The sequence below is a fragment of the Panthera tigris genome, chromosome B2 (assembly GCF_018350195.1).
Source record: "Panthera tigris isolate Pti1 chromosome B2, P.tigris_Pti1_mat1.1, whole genome shotgun sequence".
NCBI lineage: Eukaryota > Metazoa > Chordata > Mammalia > Carnivora > Felidae > Panthera > Panthera tigris.
In genome coordinates, this window is record NC_056664.1 from 94,143,013 (window position 1) to 94,169,476 (window position 26,464).

Sequence of the window (26,464 nt, forward strand, 5' to 3'; positions counted from 1 at the left end):
GTTCTACTAGACTAGATCACTTTATTAGAATTATGGTGACCTCTCTGCCATAATAATGACACTTCATTCCCCTGCCCACCCTCATACTCCCCCCTCTGCTACCTTCCTCTCCTCCGCCTTCCCGTCTAGCTGCTTTATGACGGAACAGGAACAAGTTGGAAAAGATAGGTTTGGAAAGAGGGAAAGAGATGGTGGCTTAACCCTGAGATGTATTCATTCATTCATTTAGAAACACTGAATGGTTTAATGGTGAAAATTGCCTGGGGTCAGGGTGCATTGGAGGAAGAAGGCAGAGACATCAATGTCAGAGGCAGGGGCAGGACCAGCCATACTCGTGGGCCCATCAGCCCAGAGTCCTAGAGACCAAGGGGCCAAGTAACATTGCAGTCCGTCCAGAGAGGACTCAGAAGGCAGAGAGAGGCTAAACATGCTCCTGCTCTGCCGGGGTGCCTTGTAAACTTGCTTCTGCACCTAGAGCAAGGAGAGAAGCAAAAAGGCCGATGGAATTATTTTAAATGACTGTTTAAAATGGAAAGAAACTACTTTTAAGGGTCAGGATCAAGAATTTACTGCCATCACGGGGAAGAGGGTATGAGAACAGGATGAAGTCAATAACAGGATAAAAGAAAGGTGTGTTGGGGCTCTTGGGTGGCTCAGTTGGTTAAGCGTCTGACTTTGGCTCAGGTCATGATCTCATCGTTCATGAGTTCAAGCCCTGCATGGGACTCCGTGCTGACAGGTCAGAGACTGGAGCCTGCTTAGGATTCTGTGTCTCCTTCTCTCTACCCTTCCTCTGCTGGCTCTCGGTCTCTCTCTCAAAAATATATAAACATTAAAAAAATAAATAAAATAAAGGTATGTTTTGCACATGTCTGATCAATGTTTTCTCATTTTATATCTGCTGCATATTTTATTCATTAAAAATAATTTCATGAACACTTAATGGTTTTTACACAGGAAAAGTATAATTAGAATAAAAGTTTGGAAACTGGCTTCAAGAGTGGTCAGAGGAGCTCAAACTATACAAACTCTATTTTTGAGAAACGTGAAATACAAAAACTGTTATTTAATGGAATTACTCTTAGGGGACACAATAATCCTTTGCATGTTTCTAACACCAAGAGTCTCTAAGCTAAATCAGCTTGCAGATTTTCAACCCATAGAGTGATCTTGGAACCTGAAAACTAATAACCGTGCATGGCTCAAACTCCCTTCAACAATATCAGCGGGAAGAATGTGGCTTTGAAATCATGTAAAGATATGATAGTTCTGTATCATGCAGAAAAAAAATGACATGTAGGAAAAAATGATATTATTACAGGTCTTTAATTTTATTTCTTGAGAAAACTTGATGGCACTGCATAGTTGAAGTCCAGTTGGCAGGGGGACTCAGTGTTAAGATTCAGATATGGATTCAGGGACAGATGCAATTACTTTCCTTCTACTCAACAAATATTTACAAAGCAACCACCATGTGCAGGCATGGTTCCTAAACAGATATAGACCAGTGGGGGAGTTTGTAAAGAAAATTCTTTTTTCTCAGAAAAATAGATATTGTGCTCATCCATTGGCTAAACTTTTATCTCAGATGAACCAATTTATAGCCCATAGTTATACCCTGTTCTTCAGAAACGTCTACCAGAAAATATCTTTTGTATCTTAGGGACTGCACTGGCTACTATTTGAAGATGCTTCATTTTACAGAGTTTCACTGTACATAAAGTTTTATTCCATCTTAGAAAAGAGAGAGTGAAACAGCACTACAAGGGGACACTAAATGAATTTACCTGTAAGTTGGGGAGCTGGTGCATCAAGCCTTCTCAGTAAATTTCTGGTGAGATCTCAAATGAGACGTGGAAATATCTGAAGTGATATTGGACAGATTCAAAATTGCAAAGAATTTATTTTAAACTGCATCAAAGAATGTTGGCCATGCTCTTTCATTACATAAACATATAGCCATTTTAATAGAGTTATATTTAATTACACATTTTACTTGTAAACCACATTTAGCTCAAGCTAGTTGCTGATGTTTCTGAAGAAGAAAGGTTCATGTTTAGGTAACATTCCCTGGACTATCACCAACAAATACAGCAGATGTGTAACTAGCATTTTGGCTTTGACTTTTCTTTCAGTTCAGATTGGGGGCATTTTAGTTGTCTTCAAATCACTCAGCGCCATTGGTCAGTGTAGCATGACAAATGCAAGGACACTGATTTGGAAGAACTGGCTTAAGTTGAGTGTCACCATTTACTGTGATTCAGCCTCTCTGCTCTTTATCCGTAAAGTGGGATTCTCCCAAGAAACAAGCAAATGAAATCATATGTAGGCATGCTGTGTAAACTATGAAGTGTTAAACCAATGTAAGATATTGTTTTGTAATTGTATAATTTGGGAGATAATTTTATATTTAATGAAAGTGGCAATCACAAGTTAGAGGGTTCAAAATTTCTTGTGTTATATCAAGTGGAGCTAAAATCCTACCATAAAATTATATAAAAACAAATAGTTTTGGAATCCAATAAATAAAGATACATTTATTAAGATCACTAATGGCTGAATTGAAATAGAGTAATGGGAAAAATTATACTTCAAGACACAAATGATCAGTTCTTCAGGGAGGAAAAAAATTCCCTGTCAATCTTTAATTGCCAGCAGATTTTAAAACTAGTCAAATTTAGCATAATAATAAAGCTTCAAATTACGTTGAAACCATGCTGATGTTATATGCAAATGCACAATCCAGCATTAGAATGATGGTAATACTCACAGTGAGATGACTGTAGGAGCTAAAGTAATATTTTGGTCTTGCCACATCTTTTCATTATTGTAAGATTTTTTTGAACCTGAAATAATATGCAGTTCTATCAAATTAAACCTATATTTTATTATCTATAGGATACTGGTGTTTATTTGTAGTTTTTATTGTTATATACATATTGAAATTTTGGTAGAATGAAGAAAAATAATGGAATTGGGCCCACTGATGGCCCACAGTTTAGTAAGCTGTCATTTCCTAAAAAATATTAATTTGGGAACACCATTTCAGAAAGATAATTTCTTCTATAACCATATGTAGTGTAACAGTGTGGAACCCAGTTGGTACAATCCAATACCACATGTATATTTATGCCCTTGGTCAAACCAGGAGTCTCAACTATATGATGTATAATGTATTTCTCTTACAATAATTTGTACTGTCTGCTTGGTATGTTTTTCTTATGGCTCTTGCCAGCTTAGCTGGGGGATTCCACTTCGTAACTATTCTGTCAAATCAATTCTGTCCTTCTGCTTCTGTGCAGTGTAACAAAATGACATCCAGAGCTTATCCAGATGAGCAGAGAGCAACTGAATTGCCTTCTGCTCCTTTGTTGAAGAAGAGAGAAAATTCTTCAACCAGTAAGTGCTGAGAGCGCATCATACTATGCTTTATGGTAGATTAATTACAGCACCATGAGTTCCTAGGGGGTGCAGAGTCCAGGGCAAATCATATGGGTGCTTTTGTACAAAGGTCAAATCAAGTTCAGATGAGGAGCTCTCGGGGATAACGAGAAGCCTCCAAATATCCAGTTGAAGTGAAGGCTGTACAAACTGGGAACTTTTTGGCGACTGAGATGAAGGTGTTCGTGGGCTCATTTTAAGCCACTTCTTTACCCCCTCAGGCTACTTCTCAGGGTCCTTCCTGACCACAAAATTTAGGACAGAAAATCCCAGCCACCCTAGTTCCTTTAGGTCACAGGGACAACCCCTGCCCAGGGCAAGCTTCATGGGCACACAAAGGGCGTCAGACTTGCAAAAGCCCTGCACTTGGTTCACTGGTCTACTTTCTCGGTCTTAAAATTCTTAATACTATACATATACAAATCTCATGTACAAAGCCATAAAGCATTTTTAACATAAGAAAACAACCAGTTCCTCATCTTATTGTACTTTTACCAGTGATAAATGAATCAGAGGAATTTAAGGCTGGAAACAATTAGGCCGAGATTACAATGAGCCCAATTTTTAATAGAAATTAAAATTTAAATGCACTGTGATATTGCACTTCAGGGGTACTTTTTTTTTTCTTTATATCTCTGGCTTCTTCTTTCCATCTTTGCTGATCAGAGGATTTTGAGATAGTAAAATGTGCTTGCTAGACTTTCCAAACCAAACATGTGGAGTATCTACATAGAGGTTACTCTAGAGTTTTTGATATTTTATTGTTGCTGAAGTGAGAACAACAGAGTGCAAACCAAGATATTGGATGATAGGTTATCTGTTCCTACCGAGGAGGCTGGTTCCAGCCTGACACACAAGTGTAAAGATGGTGAGGTTCATCTCTGTACCTCCTCTTTCAACATCCCTTTATCCTGTTCTGTTTGTATTCCTTTCTCCTCATCCTCAACATGGTTAGATTTCTGGATAACTCATTTGTAAATTCTTCTTCTCCCTTCACCAACACGATTTGAGCCAAAAATTTACATCCCATTTCTGTGTGGCTTTGTTCCCAGTGGACTTTCATGGTTAGATAGCATTCTGATAATTAACCCCTGCTAAGTTATCTAGCTGGTACTAACTTAAGGTGTGGATTCTCCTTGGGGAGCTCTGGACTTTAATATCTGAGAGCCTTCAGTTGTACCTAGCAGAGGGCGGCCATTGTGTTTGCTTGTGTGATGGCTGCCCATGATGGCTGTGCATTCTGGGAGGCAGAACCCCTCTGACTATTCTTTCAGCTCATGCTGAACTTAATGAGCTCAGTAGCTCATCCAGACTAATGATTCAGACCTTGTCACATCATCACACTTAAGGCAGATGCTAATGTACAGAAAAGTAATGTACTTTACATAACCCCAAATACTTCTTCCCTCACCCTCCTTGCTGACTTTGCCTCCTAGGTCACTGAGAACGTAGAAGTAATTATGAGAGAACTCTCACAAGCTCCCAGTACAGCTCTCACTTGCCAGCAACTGTGCTCCCACTTATTTTCTGCCTGCTCTCCTTCCTAATGGTTGATTGTCCATGTTCCTATTTAAGGTCACTGGATCCTATTATCACTCACCTGTTCAAGGTCATCCCTCCAGCAATTTACCCCTCTTTTCTGGACCAGGCCCATCAGCTTACAAATATACTATTATTTCTCTTATGTTAAAAACAACAACAACAAAATGTCCTCTTTCTTGACCCCACTTCCTGCTCAGGAAGTTTCTACTTTCTGTCACATCAGAACAGCTTGAAAAGCTTACTTATACTTGCTCTTCCCACTTCTTGCCTCTCATTTCCCCTCAACCTACTTTAGTCGAGTGTTTGTTCCCAATCACTCCACTAAAATTGTTCCTGTCATGTTCACCAGTGACCTCCATGCTGCTCAACCCCGGGGTTTATTCTCAGCCTTCATATCACCTGACCTGTCAGCCACGTTTGAGACAGTTCACTGCTCCCTTTTCCTTGAACACTTTCTTCACTTGGCTTCCAGGCCCCCACGCTCCTGATTTTCTTCCTACCTCAGTAGCTGCTCCTTCTCGTGTCTTTTGCTGCTTCTTCCCCATATCCCTGTCCTCTGAACAATGGAGCACTCCAAGGAAAGGTCCTCCAACATTTTTTCTTCTGAATCTACACTTAGTCCCTTGGCCATCTCATCTACTTTCATGGCTTCAAATGTCATCTGTAGGTGACATACTCCCAAATCTTTATCTCTAGCCCAGACCTTTCTCTAGAACTCTAGACTCATCCAACTATTTATTCTATGTCAGTGTCTCGTAGTAGGCATCTTGCGCTTAACTTTGATCTCCCCTTTCAAGTCCACTCTTGTCCCCCTTTCCCCCAGGCTAGTCTCACTAGGCTAGCCAATGTAATTCTATTGAATAGGGCAGATCACACCATGCTTCTAGTTAAAATTCCCCAGTGACTTCTGGTCACTTTCAGAATAAAAGTCAAAGTCCTTACTGTGACTTGCCCAATTACCTCGTTGCCTTCTCTCCCTAGTGCTCACTCCGCTGTAGCCATTCTGGCCATCTAGCTGCTCCTGCTCATGTTTAAGGGTCTCGTTTGCTCTTCTCTCTGTTTCCTGCAGATTGCTCATTCCCCAGATGTCTGCATGGATTGTTCCTCTGCTTTTTTTCAGGTCTTTGTTCAAACATTACCTTCTCATTTAGGCCTTCTTTGACCATCCTATTAAAATTACAGTGCTCCTTCCCACCCACCTTCCCTAATTTATCTTTAGGACACTCTGACTCCAGCCTTTTCTGTTTTATTTTACTATCTGGTTCTCTCACCCCAAGAATGCAAGTTCTATGAGGGATGGAATCTCTGTTACTTGATACATCCCTAGTGCCAAGGTCAGCACCTAGAGCCATTGTAGGTGCTCAATACATATTTGTTAAATGCATGATGATTTATCTTTCTACCTAACAACATGGCCTGCACATGATCTCCAGAAAACGAGTTTTCCAAAGATAGGGATCAGATTTGTGACTGAGGATCTGTTAGCTCTCTTTACAATGCTGAAGGGACTGCTGTAAGGCAGACTCCCGTATAGTTTTTGTTGTTGTTGTTGTTTTTACTTTGAGAGAGGGAGGGAGAGAGAGCAGGGGAGAGGGGCAGAGGCAAAGAGAGGAGAGAACCTTAAGCAGACTACATGCTCAGCTTGAGGTAGGGCTTGATCCCAAGATCCTGGAATCATGACCTGAATTGTCACAACCTGAGCCAAAATCAACCTGAGCCGGTCAACCGACTGAGCCTCTCATGTGCCCTGGCAGACTCCCATGTTTGTGTGGTGAACAGAGCATTCACTGTGAGTCCCTCACTATCCAGCCAAACCACTTACTCCCGCTCGTTCGGCTAAGCATGTGAAATTGAAATACCACAGAACGCTTTTACTATTTGTTCGTGGGAATTCTTTTTACTCAGTAAGTATCATGCAGCTTTGTTTTTCATGAAATGCCTTTTTAAAAATATGTTATTGTAAAGACGAAGCTGATAGATTACTGCAGCAAGAAAGCAGACTTCAAGATTGACATGTTATCATCTCTTGCATTTATTCTACTTTCCACTCATATTAAATAACTTTACATTTAAAATGAATAATTGCTGCCCACCACAAGACTACATCTTGCTTTCCTCAGAGGCTGTAGCAAAAAGTGAATTCTGGAAACACTGATGTGGACGGTGGCAACCTGCTCTCATGCTGAGAGTATGTTCTGCCTGCTTCTTGAGAAGCAGTGCCTAACTCAATAGGGCAAGACATAAGATTTGAATAAATCTGAGGAAATATTCGAGAACGCAAAATTTCATTTCCCAGTTCTGACACAGAAAAGGACAAACTTCTCGTAGTTATTCATCCCCCCCCCCATTTATTCCAATAAGAAATACAGAGAAATTTGTAAACTTTATTCGCAACGCAAAAGTTGAGATGAATAAAGCAGCTGGCAGCGGCACCTTGCCTCAGAGTCTGAGTTATAAAAATACTGGTGAGCACAATTCGCTGTATTTCATTTGGGGAATGATGAAGAGAGTCTTTTTTATAATTAAAAAACTTCACGCTTCAAAGTCATTTATCACAATACGGTCTGGAGTTCCGGAAATGTTCTGTCAGGGGTGATTTGGGTAGTTTTGGACTTGACATTTGATAGAAGTTGGGTAACCGAATATCGTAGTGGTATGTTTTCCCTGTATATACTCTGTCATTCAAGGCATAGAGTTTATCTGCAATGTCACTTCCAATTAAAACTGAAAACAGGCGGGAGATGTAACGATGTTGAGCGAAGAGCAAATATAATTTCTTTCTCCTCCAAGACACATATCGACAATCAGTCTCTGCTGTGAGGGTCACCTACGAAAACGTAAGGCCACAGAGAAGACGAAGATTAGGAAGCAAGACAAGTTCTGCCACTTCTTTTTTGCCCCAGTTTTAAATAAATTTCACTGGCTGATTTTTTCGGTTAAAAAAGTTCACTGACCCACAACATATGGTAAAAACAGAGAAAAACTACTATATATATTTATACTACATACATATGTACACATATATATATGCACATATAATTTATAATGCAAACAATCACAATGTTGTGCCCGTTTCCAATTTAACTATTTTAAAACCTGCCTTTTACTAAAGTGAGAGCTACCTGATGTGAAAAACTAATAAAGTTGGCTAATGGTTAGAGAAGTATTTCCAAGTCAGCCCCCCAAACTGCAGACATTTAACTCTAATTGTTTCTGCAGTACAAAGCACAATGTGTTTACCTATTCTGCATATGTATATGATTTTATATTTGTATACACACATGTATGTTGCACGTATTAATCAATACACCATAATAGGTAGAATCCATTGAAATGATTACCTTTCAAAAGTACCAGACACAGTAGCAGAGTAGTGACAGTAAGGTTGCCACTTTTTTTCTCTTTTCTTTTTTGCTGGAGAATAACTGAAATCTATTAGCATTTAAAATTTTAAGCATCACTTACTTTGTAATAAGGGCAGACTTTTAAATTCTTGGTGTTTTTCTAAACCGTCAAAATGGCAGTGTTTACAGTCAAATCTCAATTAATCATATTTTAATCCCCATATATGCAGTTAAGCAGAAGAAAATTTAAGAATATCTATCATAGACTCCTTTCTGTCATACACAATGCCCATTCTTCTTTGTGTCACTGGACCTGTACAGGGACAGTCATCAGCAAGGGTCAAACAGAACCGGGAAGTCATGTATCCTGCAAAGTACATTCCAGAGTTGGGTATAAATTATTGCTCTGTCACCTGCTGTTTTGTTTGTTTGCCTGTTTGTAAACAAACGTTGTTTGGGAGAGGCAGTGTTCACTGTGGGGCCCAGTTATCCCTTACCTGAAAAATGCCTTCCTCTGTGGGTCTCAGGGAGTCCCACTCGGGAGAATCCAGGAACTGGAAGGGGAAAATGTAATGCAGAAATTCGCCGTCAACGGTCACTCGGATCCTACCCAAACACAAAGAACATCACTTATGAGAGAAGGAGAAAGCAAGCACATGACTGGGGGCAAGTGCAGAGTGCAGTATTTCAAATCTCTCATAACCTTTTTGGCTTTTATAATTTCGTAGGATGAATCTTAAACTCATGCATGCTAGTAAGTGACAAAATCTGTAAGATTCATGGACTGATATTCCTCACACAGTTAGGATTCTGGAATATTGGTGAAATTCATCAGAAACTATGTCACGGTGTACCTTGATGACATGGGCCCATCTGTGTGCATACGTTATACTTCCAGAAAAAGTTTCAATGCGCTCAGTCAGATTTTAAATTTAGTAGAACACTGAAGAACATAAAGGAGTACTACTGTAAATGCCTCTGTAAACTAAATGTTTACACTTCTTAAAGACATGAATCATCACATTATTGTTTCCTCCCCCAAACTTTGTTGTCAAAATTTACATACAAATATAAATATAATATATATGTATGTATATATATACATACATATATATACATACATATATATGGTGTACCCCCTGCTTGTAAAAAGTGGACAATTCTAGAATTCTCCGAAAAACATCGATCATTATAAACCTTAAATGTTCTGTATTACCTAAAAGAGCACCCTATCAGAGACTATTTAAAGTACTTTGCATGCCAACATAAGTATTCTGTTCATTCAAGCTGGCATCATCCTCTTCCTGACCCTCTGTGATTACCTTGGAAACAAACAGCACATGCAGACAAACCCATTTGTTCATCTTATTTCTAAGAAGAAATATTAAGGCTCTAGATTATATCCTTCTTCAAGTAAATAACAGCATGCACTCTAAATGCCTACGTATGTGTCATGGGGTTCCTCGTACCTCCCAGTGCCACATATTATCCTCTGTTGAGATGGAAAAGTGCAGCAGAAAGAAACACCAGCTAGTAACTAACAGAGGAAATAACTGAGATAGTGCAAGCAGCAAGAGTACAAACCTTCCCGAAACAAGAAGGGAGAGCTTATCAATGGAGGTTTTCCCCTGCATGGCGTAACAGTGTTCCTTTTCCAAAGTAACCACTTCAGAGCTCAGAGCAATTGTTCTGAAGACAGGCAAAGAGGTCCCCAGAGGCTGGAAAAGGGAGCTGTACAATAGCTGGAATTCGCGAGAAAAAGTTATGCTGCGAACTTGATAGGCAATGTGGACAAACTGCATGAAGCAGATGACGAACAGCACAAAATTCCAGGAAAATATGTCGGCTGCACAGACGTCGACCCAAGCCCAGACGGCAGAGCAGAGAAAACCCAAACCCAGCAAACTGAAGACGTAAAGGAGCCCAAAGAATCCACTGCCACCCATGAAACCTACTACAAATAAAATACTGGCGAGATGATAAATGGCTCCTTCGGCCTCTTCCTTCCAGGTGCTGCAGACTGGGTGCTCATCTATTAGGTTCTTCCATAAGCTTGAATTTCTTTCCATGGCGGTACTACTGTCTGGTTCACTTTTCCGTTGACGTCGAATGATATCGAAGCAAGTAATTAAGTCCTTCACTTTTCCATCATCAGAGTTTCGCAAAGTCTTTAGAAAACCCGCGAAAGCCTGGGCAATGGAGTTGTAGTGATTAAGGGTTTTGTGTGTATGGATCTTGAGAAACTAAAAATCCCATGCTAGCTTCTTTAAGTTCATTTGGGCTCCTGATTTAGATCTAGTCCACAAATGTTTTGTGGTTTCCTGGACAAGAAAAAAGGAAGGATCTAATTACACAAAAATCGAGAGGTATATTTAATGAATCACCAGCATTCAAACTGACATCCTATTTTCTGTGAAGTTGGAATATTTTAAGCATGAATGCTGTCAAATGTTAAGTTTCTAGGATATAAAAATTATATATTTAGGGTTATGCTTAATAATAATAATAATAATAACAAATTATTTACAGAATTTTAGTATTTGTTAGAATTAGCTACCCACATATTTTCCTAGGAAACTAGGTGCTATAATCAACTAGTCTTCATAATAATAGCTCGGTGTACCTCAGAATCACTTATGACAGTGACTAAAAATACAGATTCTAGGCTGTTTCCAGGCATATTGAGTCAGAATCTCTGAGGGTGAGGCCTATGTGTTGGTATTTTGACAATACCCCCCACATGATTTTGATGTATCAACCCATGGCATTTCATGGCCCACCCTTTGAGGGATAACTGTTTGACAATGTTATTTTCTCTTTACAAATGAAGAATTCAAGACTCAGAGAGGTCAAGTAATTTATCCCAGGTCGCACAGTGGTTGGGGTAGAGCAGAACTTCAGCACAAAAGCCTGTATGCTGGATCCAAACATATGGCCTCTCATGAAAGATATTTTAAGTTAGGCACTGTAAGGAGCCCTGATAAAACAATAAACATAAGAAACACATGATTAGGTGTTGGATTTTAAGAGCATAATAGTAGACTATGAATATGTTTAATGAGTTAGATAAAAAATATTTGACAAATGTACATTCAGTTCTACTTTACTGTGTTAGAGCCTGTCTCAGGTCAAAGGTTGCGTCCATGTAACTAAATAAATATTAAAATTCCTGCTAGTTACAGATTTATTTACCAGATGGTCAAAAAATGTTACCGACTTGTTCCTCTGCGCATATATTCTCTACCCTTTGAGCCATATGGTAAGAATGCTAATGTGTGATCTGAGTCAGGAGGGATTTAACCAGGATGATAGAGCTGTAGGATGTGCATCATTTACCACCAGGTTTCTTAACAATAAATAGTTTCGGTGTGAAGCATTCATTAGATTGAATTTTTAAGTCATAATAACATTCAGAAGCCTTGAACTTGAGTGCTATATTTAGTGTTTTTATTTTGGGGCTAGATTATCTCCAGAACACCTGTTAATGAAGTATCAGATAGCACAGATCTTGTCTCGTAGGAAAAAACAAAACAAAACACATAGACGTGAAAATGACTTAGCTGAAGTAAAAAAGGGAACAGTAAGTATGATCACCAACAGGACTGCAGATAGAAATAAAGGAGCCACTGTTGTTGGTTTTTCATCTTGGACAGTGATTCTTTTCTCAGCAAATAACGACTTTAAGAACACTGCCAGGTGAATCATTATAAAAAGAAAAACCAACAAAACAACAAACCTATAACTTACACTGTTATTTTTACTTAAGCTACTTTCCAAGGCACTTTAAACATCCCGTGGCCCCTAATTACTGTCTCCCCCTGGCACTCTGTGAGATGATGAGGTTCGGGGCAGACCAGCACCCTGAACATGTTTAATTTCTCCTCTTTAAACACAACACAAAATTATATATACTACTGGATATTCACAACAAAGAAAACAAATTTTTAAACACAATGAGCAGTGAGAACGGCAAAATACCAGACTGCAAATGTCAGTCTCCCTGCTGTTTTACTTTTAAAATGAGGGTATTTTAAATTAATCAGTTCCTCAGGATACCAAACGTAGCCACTAAAGCCAATGTGAAAAAGCACTGCTGGCAGGGCTCTGAACTTCGGTTTGAACTTCCTTAAAAATTTATAATCCTCAACAAAAATGTTAAAATGATGCTAATAGAAAAAGGCCATGCAAAACCCTTGTGGCAATTCCGAAAGGAGCTTATGGGAATCTTGTGCCCTGAAGACCCTGACTTGGGGGATAGATTGGGCCACCTGCATTCCAGGGCCGTGACCCATTATAATCACAAGCACCGCGCTTCCGGCCCTTTCCAGTGGCTCCTGTTTCCAAAAGCTGCCACCAAACCATCCTCCTATCCTTGACACTGTATCGCTCAACTCAGAGTGCTGACTTGCCCTGATTAAATTACTCCACACCCAGCCTTTTCTGCACATGGTGTTTTTATTCGGTCACCAAAACAGATGTATTTTATTAGAAGAGAAAGAACTGACAGGGGCAGGTGACGGGCATGAGTGTTCCTCTGACATGTGCCAACAGTACTATAGGAACGCCGAACATGATTCATCAACCAGCTGCCTGCTTGAAAGGCCTGGAGGCCTTAAGTCATGTTTTTGGGTAAATAAACGCCGAAATGCCAGAGGGGCAAGATGGATGTCTCAGGCAAAAAAAGCCCATCTTCCCTGCAAAAGAAGCTAGCGCACGGACATACAAAATGATGGAGGCAACATTAAGTGCAAATAAACACAGTAATTCCAACCTGCCACTTTTCTACTCTTTAAATCGTATGGCCCTGAGTTATAAAGGAATAAGGAAATTTAAAGGAAGGTACAAGGGTGCTACCTGAAATGTGACATAAGCTTGGTGCCAAATGATTAAGACTAGCTCAGAAATTGCACGTATCTGTTCAGAACTCGTACATTTATTATCTCATTGCATCACTTGTTGCCACAGAGAGAAGCAGAATCTAAATCATCATGCCCTGCTTACAAATGGAAAAAGCAGGCCACAGGATTGTCTGAGTAACTGGCTTCAGGCAAAAGAGGCAGTAAGTCACAGCAGCAAGGGAGAAGACCCTCTCCACTCAGCTCCCTGCGCTCTCCACCAGGAAGTGCAGCCTTTTAAGGCTGTGAACCTGATATGAATGTGTTGGGAGACAGTGGGCTATTCCATCAGGACGGGTTTGCCAGGAAAATAATAATTCTAACAGTGAATATTTAAGATCTTCCATATCCACTCGCACTGCTCAATCCATAATGTTTAGGGTAGAGCCAGGGAAATAGACATAGAAAGCCGCTCATGAAATAATTTGCTCTATTATTCAACATTGACTGACCGCCTCTCCTAGACTCTGAAATTCTTAAGGGGCAAAGACAAATGGTTTTGTATTTCTGATTCCTGGCATGCAATGAATGTTGATTGAATATGCTGGTTTCAAGGTGCAAGGACTCTGCCTTCTCCGTTCCTACTCTCTATCCAATTTAATGAATGTTGTAACATCTTCTGCCACCCAGGGGAAAAGAAGCAGGGAATATTTCAACATCCAAGACAGTTCAGTACAGAATCACTAAGGAATTGGGACACTACTTATTTAAATGTCTGGCACAGCTCCAGATTCATAGGGGAATCCTTTCGTCTTCCTACAAATTGAGTTCCTTTAGAGCAGCTGAATACTTAATCTGATTAAAAACAACAACTCTCATAGCTAGTGGTATTGAGTTAGTGTTGGTTGCTAGGCAACTCAGAAGATAAAAATTCCATCAATATTCTACCAATTAATTGGAAGAGGTCCTAACTTTGGCATGTGTTTCATATGCAAAATCATAATTTACTTAAAGCTGGTTTTCTCTACTTCTCCTCAAGGAGGTACATTTACTCAGGACTTATGTGCCAGACATACTTAAAAACTATCTCATTTAATCTTCACAACAAGCCCATAAGAAAGGTATTATATCTCAATCTTACAGATGAGGAAATTAAGACTTAGAGAAGGTAAGTAAATTGTTCAAGGTCACACTGCTAATATTGGTACTAAAATTCCACCCAGTTCTGCCTGATTCTGAAGCTCACAGTCTAAACCACATTTATTATTCTGCTTCCACAGCACCAGGATTTAGAAAACATAGGCATTAGTTTCCTCCTTGCCACCTAGGTGAACCCAGGCATGTTTATTCATTAGTAAAACAGAGGTAATATCACCTATTCTGTCTACTCTGATGGGTGCTAGAAGATTCAAATGAGAAAATCTATATTAAAACTTCGTGGCAAATTTTAAAATAATACAGACATGGAATCATTGTACTTGTTGCTTATATTTTACAGAGCTGAGCCATTCGCAGAATATAGTTTTTAAAAACTTTCTTTCACCCAGAGGATTACAATTGAAGACAGACATACAAATGTTACTTTTGGCTGCTACCCAACTTTACATTTTAAATTCTAAATTTACTCATTCCTGCAGGGGCGATCTCTTATTCTTCTCTGTGTCCTGACCTCCTACTGCTGGTAGATGTAGTCCCATAACCAGCCCACCCTTGAGTCTTCACTCTCCCATGGCCAAGAAGCCAGTCTCTGGAAGCCAACAATAATCTTCTACCTATGATTAGTGTTTCGGGCTTCCCAGCAGGTATCCTCAAACCACTTACATCAGAATCACCTGGGTGGCCTGGTAGACTATCCCTTCCCTGGCCCCATGCCAGAATCACTGAGCTGGGAAGGACCGGAAATACACCTTTCTAATAAGCTCCCAGTTGATTATTATGCACACTAAAGTTTATTCTACATTCTACCCTTATTCTACATTGTTCCTGAATGATTTCTGAATTATTCTTGCTTGTTTGCAGGACCTCAGCTTTGTTCATTCCTGGCTGTCCTTCTATGCTGATTACTCTGTGTGTTTTTGATCCCTCATTGTCTGCCCAGGGTGGTAGTCCTGGTGTTAGGGCACCATTCTGTGTCTAGTGTGTTCAGTTAGCATTATTACTTAAAAGAAAGGTTCTAGTCTTAGCTATGCCCCTAAATAGCTGTGTGACTGTAATCTTTCTAGACCTGTTTCCTCATTGGTAAAATGAAAGAGTTGGACAAAATAATGTGAGGTCCCTTTTAGCTCTAAAATAACATGACTCTAGATGATAAGGAATGGGAGACTTTTTCTAGCATGAGTTAAAATACAGAGCTGAGTGGTAGAACTGAATTAAGACTGTAGATCTTAACACCAGGGTTGTGAGAGGGGCCCCACTCTCAAATTGCTTACTTAATTACTTACAGCCTGTGCTGGGGCCCAGGCACTGGCATTTTCTGATGTACAACCAGGGTGAAGAACTATCAAGGGGGTTGAGTGAGAGACACCAGAACATTCTGTGGAGCAAAGGATCTAATTTTAATTCGCTGTAAAGGCACATTTTCTCCTTCTGTGTTCTCATTTGCATGCTTTGCTCAGGTGAGGAGGCATTTTCCTTCCTCAGCACTCATCATTCCAAGAGGGCTCCAGGCTGGTGGATATTCTGCAGTAGCCTTTCCTTAACAGGGTGGCCTGAAGTGCACCTTCTAGCTCTGAATGTTTATGGCCTTTATTACCTGTCAGCATGGTTTCCATCACATGTTATATTGACCATGATATGTATTTCCTTTTTAAAGCATCATAATTTGTTTATTCTTTTAGTCAGGGTACATATTCAAGTAATTTTCTAAAAGAAGTGAACATAGTATTTTATTTTATTTATTTAAGTTTATTTATTTTGAGAGAGAGTGTGTGCATGCTAACACGGGCAGGAGAGGGGCAGAGGAAGAGGGAGAGAGAATCCTAAGCAGGCTGTGCGCTGACAAGGCACAGCTCGAACTCACAAACTGAGACAACGTGACCTAAGCTGAAATCAAGAGTTGGACGGACACTTAACTGGCTACCCAGACACCCCAAACATTTTAAAATATCAGCTTTAATGTTTGGTTATTTTATGTGTGTGTGTGTGTATGTATGTATGTGTATATACATATATATAGAAATATATATGGAATTTCCCTCTGTCTAGAACACAGCGAGTCCTCAATAAATGTTCATGGACTGATAAGGACAAAAAATGCTTGGGTATAAAAGCCGTGTTCGGGGCGCCTGGGTGGCGCAGTCGGTTAAGCGTCCGACTTCAGCCAGGTCACGATCTCGCGGTCTGTGAGTTCGAGCCCCGCGTCAGGCTCTGGGCTGATGGCTCGGAGCCTGGAGCCTGTTTCCGATTCTGTGTCTCCCTCTCTCTCTGCCCCTCCCCCGTTCATGCTCTGTCTCTCTCTGTCCCAAAAATAAATAAAAAACGTTGAAAAAAAAATTAAAAAAAAAAAAAAAGCCGTGTTCGGAATACAGTTTTGGAACAAACAGGAAGCCCAGGTGAGATCTAACCAATACCTGAATCAATGATTTATTTGTTAGACTAGAAAGAAAGGAAAGCATATATTATACTATGAGGAAGAAGTGACAGGAAGAAGTGTTTCTATTGAGATAGAGGAACAAAGAAGGGTTGAAGACCCTTTGGAATTGTAAGAGATCCCAAAGTTCAGAAAGAGATTAGAGGAAAGGGGAACACGGTTTTATCCTCAAGTAACCTAATACTCTTGGTCTAGTAACATAGTTCACAGCAGAAGATAAGGGGGAAGATGGAGGGATCTTTAGCAGTTACTATTACGCAGAACAATACTTAAGAAATACTGGGGTTGGCAAGATTATCTAGAAAGTGAGTGCAGAGAGAATTGAGAGTTGAAATTAAATGCCCATGATCAGAGGGCTTAGAACTCTAGAGGTGTGCTGTCCAATACAGTAGCTGTTAGCCACATGTGGCTGGTCTGAATTGAAATGTGTCATACACATGGATTTCAAAGACTTAGAGCAAAGATAAAGAATATGTCACTAATAACTTTGATCTTGATTATATGCTGAAATGATAATGTTTTAGAAATGGTCGGTTAAATAAAACATCAAAGTTAATTTCGCCCTTGTCTTATTTTTCAATGTTGCTACTAGAAAATTTAATATTGTGGGATGCCTGTGTGGCTCAGTTGGTTAAGCATCCCACTATTGATTTTGGCTCATTTCACGATCTCATGGTTTGTGGGTATGAGACCCGCACTGGACTCTGTGCTGACAGCGTGGAGCCTGCTTGGGATTCTCTCTCTCTCCCTCTCTCTCTCTGCCCCTCTCCTGCTTGTGTGCATGCATTCTCTATCCCCATCTCTCAAAATAAATAAACACACAAACAAACAAATAAATAAATAATAAATTTTTTTTAAAAAGAAAATTTTAAATTACATATGTGGTTCACATTATATTTCTCTTGGACAGTGCTGGTCTAGAGCCTCTCACGTAACAGAGAAAGGAAATGAAAAAGATTTGGCATGACACCATGCAAACAGTGCATATGTATAATGTATAATATAAGTGCATAAATATGGAAGAATTATCTAAGATTAAGAACAGAGTTGATATAAATGTAAATGATATTGGCTACAATATTCATATGCTACAGTCATCAGATGTTATCCATGGCATAGATATCACCATCTGGTTTCTGCCTACATAGGTGGCCAACCCCACTATAGCTCTTGGCCTCTTTATCCTACCAAGGAAGTCGCTACTTTTCCCTCTTGCCAAGCAATTATATCACAGTTTTATTTTTCACTGGAAATCTCAGACAGATAATCTTCTAAATTTCATAGTGGAGACTGAATTGTGGCCTTCTGGATTTCATAGGGTCCATACCAGCCTTTGCTTTCATATAACATATGAGTTTCTTCATGCACCATTAGGCTCGTTAGGCTAGAGTATGCCTTTGACCTTCCATACCAATGAGAGGTTGGCTTCTCTTGAGACTTGAGAAAATTAGAAAACATGCCTACAGTCTATGCTGGACTTCTCTGCTTCTCACGTCTTATCTAAAGTCCATTGATTAACTCCATCTGCGTCTGATTTCTCACTTTATCACATAGGCAGAATTGTAAGATGGCGCTCAAGATTCCTATCTCATTGGTGCACACATGCTATAATCCTTTATCCTTGAGTGTGGCAGAACCTATGAATGAGATGGGACAGATGCTTTCTTGATTAGATAACATGATACAGTAAATGATGCTGGAATAGTCACCTGTGATTATATTAAGTTACATAAGACTGTAGAACTGGAGAGGGACTGAAAATTAGAGATACATGTTCCTACTGGCCTGGAAGAAAGCAAACACCATGTTGTGAACGGCTTATGGGAGCAACAAGACAAGGGATGGTTGGCAGGCTCTGTAAGCTGAAAGAAGTCCCCAACTAACAGTTACCAAGAAAATGGGTATGTCAGTCTTACAACTGCAAGGGGCTTAATTCTGCCAACCATCTGAAAAGCTTGGAAGAGGACCCCAGACTCTAAAGGGGAGTGCAGTGTGCCTGAAACCGGGGTTGTAGGCTTTCAGTGCCCTGAGCAGAGGATCCAGTTCAGCCATGCCTGGACTCCTGATCCACAAAACCTGTGTGATATTGAGCGCCCAGGGTAGCTCAGCTGGTTAAGCATCCGACTTTGGCTCAGGTCATGATCTTGCAGTTTGTGGGTTCGAGCCCTGCATCAGGCTCTGTGCTGACAGCTCAGAGCCTGGAGCCTACTTCGGATTCTGTCTCCCTCTCTCTCTGCCCATCTCCCACTCGCACTGTCTTTCTCTCTCTCTCTCTCAAAAATAACATTAAAAAAATTAAAAAACAGTAAAATAAAATCTAAAAAAAAACCAACCCAAACTGTGTGATAATGGATTTGTGGTGTTTTCAGCCGCTAGTTTGTGGTACTTTGTTACAAAACAGTAGAAAACAAAAAAACACACACACAATTATGAGTACTCACTATGCACAAGGCTTTTCATTAATCTAATAATCTACATTTTATGATGGAGTTGGAATACAGATCAACGGAGCAGAAGACACTCAATCCTGGCTAGATTTAAGTCTGGACAATCAGATAAGAACAGTAATACTTTTAAAGAATAGGGTGTGGAAAACAAGACACTGAGAGATGCCCTGGGAATTACATTTATTCACTGTGGTTCCCAGGACTATATTCTAGGTTCTCCCTTCATGGAATCAGATAGCCCCAACACTATAAAGCCTCTGGTCACAAGGGCAATTTCCAGAATCATTATGTCATTCGTTCACAACCTCTAGAATTCCTGGAATACCACGTTTCCTTGGGTGACTTCCAGCTTCGTCAGTTCTTGGTCAACTTGAGCCATACATATGGACTTGATGTCTACAGACAGGGCGAATACTTGAGGTCTCAGACATATCTGGAGAGTCACACTCAAAAGACAGACTACACTCAGAGAGCTCTGTAATTCTTCTAATTGTGTGACTCCGCCAAGTTCAGAGGAGTTGAGCAATGGGAAATTAATGCAGTATCTAGTTGCCATCTTCTTTAACCTCATTTACTACTATTACTACTACTATCACCAGCATCTAACAGTTAACTGAACACTTACTATGTGCCAGACACATTTCTAAGAATTTTAAAATATTATGAATATTATAATTTAAAATATTAAAATATTTAAAATATTAAAATATTATGAATATTATGAATCCCCACGACTTTTTGAAGTGTACAGTTTTATTGTTCCCATTTTACTGATGAGAAAACTGAGGTACAGGGAAGTTAAGTAAGTTGCCTAAGGATACACAAGTGATACAGCCCAGATTCACTCCCAGGCAGACAGATGCAAATAACACAACCTTTTGCCCTTTTAGCCACTGTGACACACTGCTTCATGTACAGTTTGTAGTCTAAGTATCTGGACTTACTGGAACAAATCAAACATTCTTGGTTTCTCCTTTCTGTTCTAGATTCAATGAACTTACATATCTTCTTAAGAAATTACAATTTTTGAGCAACACAGATGGATGGGAAGGTGGGTCCTATGTCAAATCACTGTGTCCTATAACTGTTGATTTGAAGAAACAACAGTAAACTGATTCTTCTCATGTATGTCATTTGGTCGCTTGTGATAAACAATCCCCGGGGCGCCTGGGTGGCTCCGTCAGTTAAGCATCCGACTCTTGATATCAGCTCAGGTCATGATTTCTTGGTTTGTGAGATCAAGCCCTGCACCGAGATCCGTGCTGACAGGACAGAGCCTGCTTGGGATTCTCTCTCCCCTCTCTCTCTGCCCCTCCCCCCACTCTCACACACACGCTCTGTTTCTCAAAATAAACATTAAAACAACAACAACAACAACAATCTCCATGCTCTGCTTCAAGCTCTTCTGACTTCTCCACAGGCTAGAAATGGCACGAGCAGGCCATCCCTTTCTGAGCAGCTGCTACCAAGTCATGCAGAAGTTCACCGGAGATTCCTGATGAAAACACAAGACAAGTCGGACCCATGGATCCATGAAACAGTCTCCCCTTGATATGAATCAAAGGTAGACACTTCCCCTTCCCTTTCTTCCAAGTGACTTATATGCAACAAATGAACTCACTTTTCTTATGTTTATTTAGTTCAGGTCCTCATGTTTCTTCCTGGCAAACATGCCTATCAAGTTCATGTGACCCAGCTAAATGGCTATGGTCATTTTTTTCTGGCTAAATAAGCAGGTGGACCACACACCAGGGTCAGTGGTGTTTGAAACCAAACCACCCACTACTAGTGCGAAAAGGAGCACGTGTGCAGGGTATGGTGATTTCCTTTCAAGGTGTTTACATGGAGACCGGAACTTTCTCTTTGACTGTGGGAGACTGTTCCCTGTTTGGTCCTGAATCCACATGCTCCTCAATCTTTCCATTTCTTCTCTTTCTTTCAGCCTTGTTATTGGCTTTATAATACTTGAAGTTATTCCAACCATAGAGGTTTCTCTTTTTGCGGCACTGCCTGTGGATAAGCAATGTGGATTATTCCCTTATTTCTGCTGCTCAGGAAATACACAAATTCTCTTGATTCTTTCAGAATGTTTGATTATTTCAAGTTTCTCTTCAATATTGAAGCTTTCCTTTTGCATGCACTATTTGACATTATGAATCAAGAGGCTTAGACATTCTTGGTATGCTAAAGGAGTGTGTTTTTTTTTGTTTTTTTGTTTTAATTTTTTTCAACGTTTATTCATTTTTGAGAGATAGAGACAGAGTGCGAGTGCGGGAGGGGCAGAGAGAGAGGGAGACACAGAATCCAAAGCAGGCTCCAGGCTCTGAACGGTCAGCACAGGGCCCGACGCGGGGCTCAAACCCACGAACTGTGAGATCATGACCTGAGCCGAAGTCAGATGCTTAACCAACTGAGCCACCCAGGCGCCCCAAGGAATGTGTTTTTATACAGAAAAGTTCACAGGTGCAAAGGAATAGCAAAACACAGGATAATGTGTGGTGAACCAAGGTAGCTGGTAGATGTTTCAGGTATATGTGTATTTGTGTTTTGTGTACTCCTACCTAGCTTAGGTCAACTGGCTATAGCTTAATGCATCCACCTGGTATTCTGGCTGAGTAAATGATGCATGAGCAAGCACAAAATGTGTGCTATGCTCACATTGTTCCCTGTGATTTCAACTGCATTGGCATTGATGCTTATTTTCAAAACAAACATAACATAATTGTGTCATCAACTTTCAAATGGCCAGGAAAATATTAGGAATATGATAATTCAATAAATCCCTGCCCTCCCGGAGCTTGCATTTTAGTGAAATTCAAATGTTGCTACAATTTAAGCCTACTCTAAATTATGAGATCTATCTTAAATAGCTAAAAATATCTTTGATATGCAAATAAACTTAGGCTACTTAAAACTCATTTAAAGTCAGTTGTTGCATACTAAATTTTTAAATAAATACTGTACTACATTTTAGGAGACCATCTAAAGTCCTAAAAATCAAATGCAAACAAGCTTGTTTTTTAGAATATCCACCAAAGATTGAAAACAAACAAATAGGCAAACAAACCCTAGAACATTGTTATGTGTCCCTGGAGTAGCACGTAACATATTAATTACATATGTATTAATTAATACATGATCGATATCCTTCTATTTGTATAAATGAAAATAAAGACATAGAACCATCTTAATGTCAAAGATGATGATTTCTGGGTGGTGGGATACTACTTTACTTTTGTCTTTGTATATATCTGGATTGTCTTCATTCTTTATAACAATTTCATAAAACAATAAGGTGATTTTGTATTAATTTGAAAATTTTTAAATACAAAAAGCCCGAATAATTAAAACCCAGGAACCCAACAACCAGAAGTAAAAAACATCACTGTCTTTTAACAAATCTTTTTTATAATAAAAAAAATTTTACAAAAAACTGAAGATCACCATGACTATTCTCAGGTACCATTCTCTACCCACTCACTCCTTATATATAATTGTGTTTACCCTTCCAGTCCATACAAAATAATTTTAAAATTGCAATTTAAAATGAAATGCAAGATTAGAAATGTATTTTATGTGTTTTTTTCCAGATCCATACTTAAATTTTTTTTCTTTTAAAAAAATTTTTTTTTTTTTTTTTACTGTTTATTTTTTATTTTTGAGACAGAGACAGAGCATGAACAGGGGAGGGGCAGAGAGAGAGAGGAGACACAGAATCCGAAACGGGCTCCAGGCTCTGAGCTGTCAGAACAGAGCCCGACATGGGGCTCGAACCCACGAACTGTGAGATCATGACCTGAGCCGAAGTCGGACACTTAACCACCCAGGTGCCCCAAATTTTTTTTCTGATGAATAATTTTAAACATATATAAAAACAGAGAAAATACTATATAATAAATCTCAATACACCCATTACTCAGATTCAACAATTATCAAGATTTTGCTACACAGAGTTTTTGAAATTAAAAGCAAAAACTGTAACTACTGTTTCATACTATAGTTTGCTCAGTCCATAAACACAACACCTACTAAGGGAGACAGGGAAAATGGCGATTAATTGTGCTCATACTATGTGCCAGGCACTAGGTCTTCCATTTACTGACCCTTTAAGGAGTCACAAAAACTGTGCAACTTTAGTTTTATCAGCATTGCTGGGAGTGAAAAATGAGGCTCAGAGCAATGAAGATTTTTGCATAGGCTCAACCAGTTGATTGTCTTTCTAGAACCCATTTCATAGTGTGTATAACAGTCACCAGAGATTATGATTCTGTTGAAGAACACAAAATGAGAATATCTCACTTTGGGTCTGTGAATCAATCCCTGTATTCTTTGGGTTGGAGGAGGATCCAGCATTGATGCAGGGGCTTTAAGTCCGCAACTTTTGGTTTTTTATTTAATTTTTAAAAATACCTGTTAAAACTTTTACTTTAAGACATTTTCCTATAACTACTTAGATAAAAGAGAGAAACATTTCCCCTTTTCCTTTAAAAAGTCAAATTAATGATTCAATATACTCTTGTAAACTCTTACTCTCTATAGCTCATAATCACTGTTGACCAACAATCACAATTGGGAAAAACAATTTCAACTGCAGTTTGCAGGCTTGCAGATCTATCATGGAGATTTCCAAAGCAGTTTTGAAACTTCTTGCCTGCCATGTTGCTTACGTGTTGTTACACTCATACATCACAGCAAACACTTCATAACCATCCCAACCATTCTTGAGCTTGACTATTTTAAGATAAGCAGATGTGAATGCTCCAGTGGGTCAATGCTATTAGTCAGTCTTGCCTTACTTAAGAAGCATAAGAGTTTGGTTTTCCATGACACATTTTTATTTAATGGCATAGAATGTCACCATTTAGAAGCACAGGATGCACAATGATTCAGCTATTTTGAGACACTGTGGAGACTGCAGAAACCAAGTATCCAGTGCCTCCCAGTATGTGTATAAAATTTTAGGATAGAAAACTGTCTTACTCTAGATTGCGATTTGTATTTGTATCCTAAACTCTCCAGTTTTGAGGGAAGGAAGCCTTAAAGATCATCTGGGATCAGCCAGACCTCTTCATTTTGCACATGTGGAAAGAGAGCCAATTTCTGTTTTATTTATGTCTTCTTTCATGTGGTCCTTGTTTGGTTTTCTTTTGCCACAAAGAACAATGCCAAGTTACTGTAGTGTACTGGCACACAAGGGACATGAGCATGCACCAGTCCCTGGTAACAGAAAAGAAAACAGCCACCACCAAACCTTAATATAAGCAGAGACCAAGAATTTTTCAAGGCTGCCATAAGATGCAATTGCTCTGTCCAAGCTTACAAATTCAAAATACCTAACTACAAGAGTTAGAATAAAAAGTCCGGAAAGGAGACTTCCCATTCTTGCCGCTGACTAAATAAATCAAATTATGTTCAAAAGTGGGCTTCTAATTCTACTTTTCCATTTATTATTCACATGTAGAACTTTTTCAGTTTTTGCAAATGTCTTCTGGCTAAAACCAAAATTATTTATTTATTTATTTATTTTTTTTTTTTGCCATAGTCCCATTACTGTGCCTTTAATCTTTTTCTAAAATACAGACCCTCAAAATGTATTATACCTCTGTAAACGACCTTGGTGGTGGGGTAATTTAGTGGTTTTGTCCCCCCCCCCTTTTTTTTTTTGCAAGGAGAATCCCCAAATAGAGAAAACAGGTCAGCGTGACCTTTGATGAGGCAGCTTTCCAGTGTTCCCAATTCAGTGTGAAAACACTGACCCTAGTCGGGCCCTTTGCAGACGAGGGACAGGAACTCTCTACCGCTGCACGACTTCCCCAAGGTGAAGCCTAAGACAGTCAGGGATCCCCTTGGACCAGCTTTTCTCCCTCGGAAATGCGGTCTCTTTCCTTGGGCTCCAAGGTGCCTGGGGCAAGAGTGGGACCAACAGAAGATCCGGGGGAGAGACTCGCCCCCAGGGCAGACGACAGGAGTTCCCAGGGGCCGGCGCGCGCGGAGCCCACAGCAGCGGACCCTCAGCCGGCGGAGCTGCGAGCGGCGCCGCCCGAACTCCCGGGCTCGAATTGGCTTGAGCGGGGCCGGGCGCGGAGGGGCGGCGCGGAACACAGCGCGGCGAAGCAAAAGCGCTCCCGGGGGTCGGCGGCCACACAGCCCACACCCCGGGGCGGGGCCGGGGTGGAAGCCGCGCCAGCAAACTTGCAGCGAAGCGCGAAAGGTGCGATGGTGCGGACAGCTCCCGGGAGGCGGCAGCCGACGCGCCCCGTGGCTCCACTCCTTACCTTTCCTTCCCCGGCCCTGCGCCGAGCTCCGGCCTTGCGCCCTCAGAAGTTTCCCAGCCGAGCACGCTGGGCCCGGCTGGCCGGCGCCGAAGCCCCGAGCGCCCGGCTGGCGCGCTCCTCGCCGCCCACCCGGCCGCCGCCGCCCGCCCCGCGCCGGGACGCACAGTGACCGCAGCCCATTCCGGTGCGGCGCGGCGGCGCGGGCGGGGGCCGGGCACGGGCGCGCGCCCCGGGGCGCAGGGGGAGGGCGGGGGTGGCGGCGGCCGGCGCGCTGGGGCCGGGGCGCCCGAGCTTCCCGGGAGCAGGCGGCGCGGCCACCAGCTTGTAGGACTGCCGACAGACCGGGCGGCAGCTGCGGACCAAAGTTTGCAAAGACGGGTTTCCCCAAGTGGACACTGATCACGGTTAGAAAATAAGCCTAGCATTCGCTGTTCTACTAGGCAGAGAGCGTTGGAATTGATGACTGGGATGAAAAACAACTCTTTGTGTGCCCTCTCCTTCCCGCACGCCCCACCCCCACACCACAAACAAGACGAGATAAAAGACCACAGTGGGGATGGAAATTTGGGGTGTATAGGACAAAGAAAGGTTAATTTCTTTTTTTAGAATTAAGTTTGTTTTGGGGCGCCTGGGTTAAGCTTCGGACTTGGGCTCAGGTCATGATCTCACGCACTCAGGTGATGATCTCACGGGTTTGTGGGTTCGAGCCCTGCATCAGGCTCTGTGCTGACAGCTCAGAGCCTGGAGCCTGCTTCAGATTCTGTGTCTCCCTCTCTCTCTCTCTGCGCCCTCCCTGCTGTGAGCTCTCTCTGTCTCTCTCAAAAGTAAATAACATAAAAAAAAATTTTTTTTAAATAAAAAATAAAATTAAGTTTATTTTGAGAGAGAGATTGCAAGTTGAGGAGGGCCAGAGAGAGAGGGTGAGCCACAATCCTGAGAAGGCTCTGTGCTATCACATGTCAGGGCAGAGCCCAACCCTCATCTGACTGAG

General features: G+C 40.7%; 1 protein-coding gene across 1 annotated transcript; it reads right to left on the reverse strand.

Annotated features, from left to right (window-relative positions):
* Positions 1 to 7,014: 7,014 nt before the first annotated feature.
* Positions 7,015 to 25,505, reverse strand: POPDC3 (popeye domain containing 3). Its single transcript, XM_042985330.1, has 4 exons — positions 25,474 to 25,505; positions 9,912 to 10,648; positions 8,825 to 8,933; positions 7,015 to 7,810 (listed from the first exon to the last, which is right to left on the reverse strand). The coding sequence occupies exons 2-4, from the start codon at positions 10,394 to 10,396 to the stop codon at positions 7,529 to 7,531; spliced, it is 876 nt and encodes a 291-aa protein (XP_042841264.1). The 5' UTR covers positions 10,397 to 10,648; positions 25,474 to 25,505; the 3' UTR covers positions 7,015 to 7,528.
* Between the last annotated feature and the right edge of the window lie 959 nt (positions 25,506 to 26,464).

Coding starts and splice junctions, on each gene's coding strand:
- POPDC3 (XM_042985330.1), bottom strand. CDS start 10,396: ATGGAAAGAAATTCAAGCTTATGGAAGAACCTAATAGATGAGCACCCA. Junction 8,934..9,911: donor TCCCTTCTTGTTTCGGGAAG/GTTTGTACTCTT, acceptor GTGTTTGGGTAG/GATCCGAGTGACCGTTGACG. Junction 7,811..8,824: donor CAGAGGAAGGCATTTTTCAG/GTAAGGGATAAC, acceptor ACGTTTTCGTAG/GTGACCCTCACAGCAGAGAC.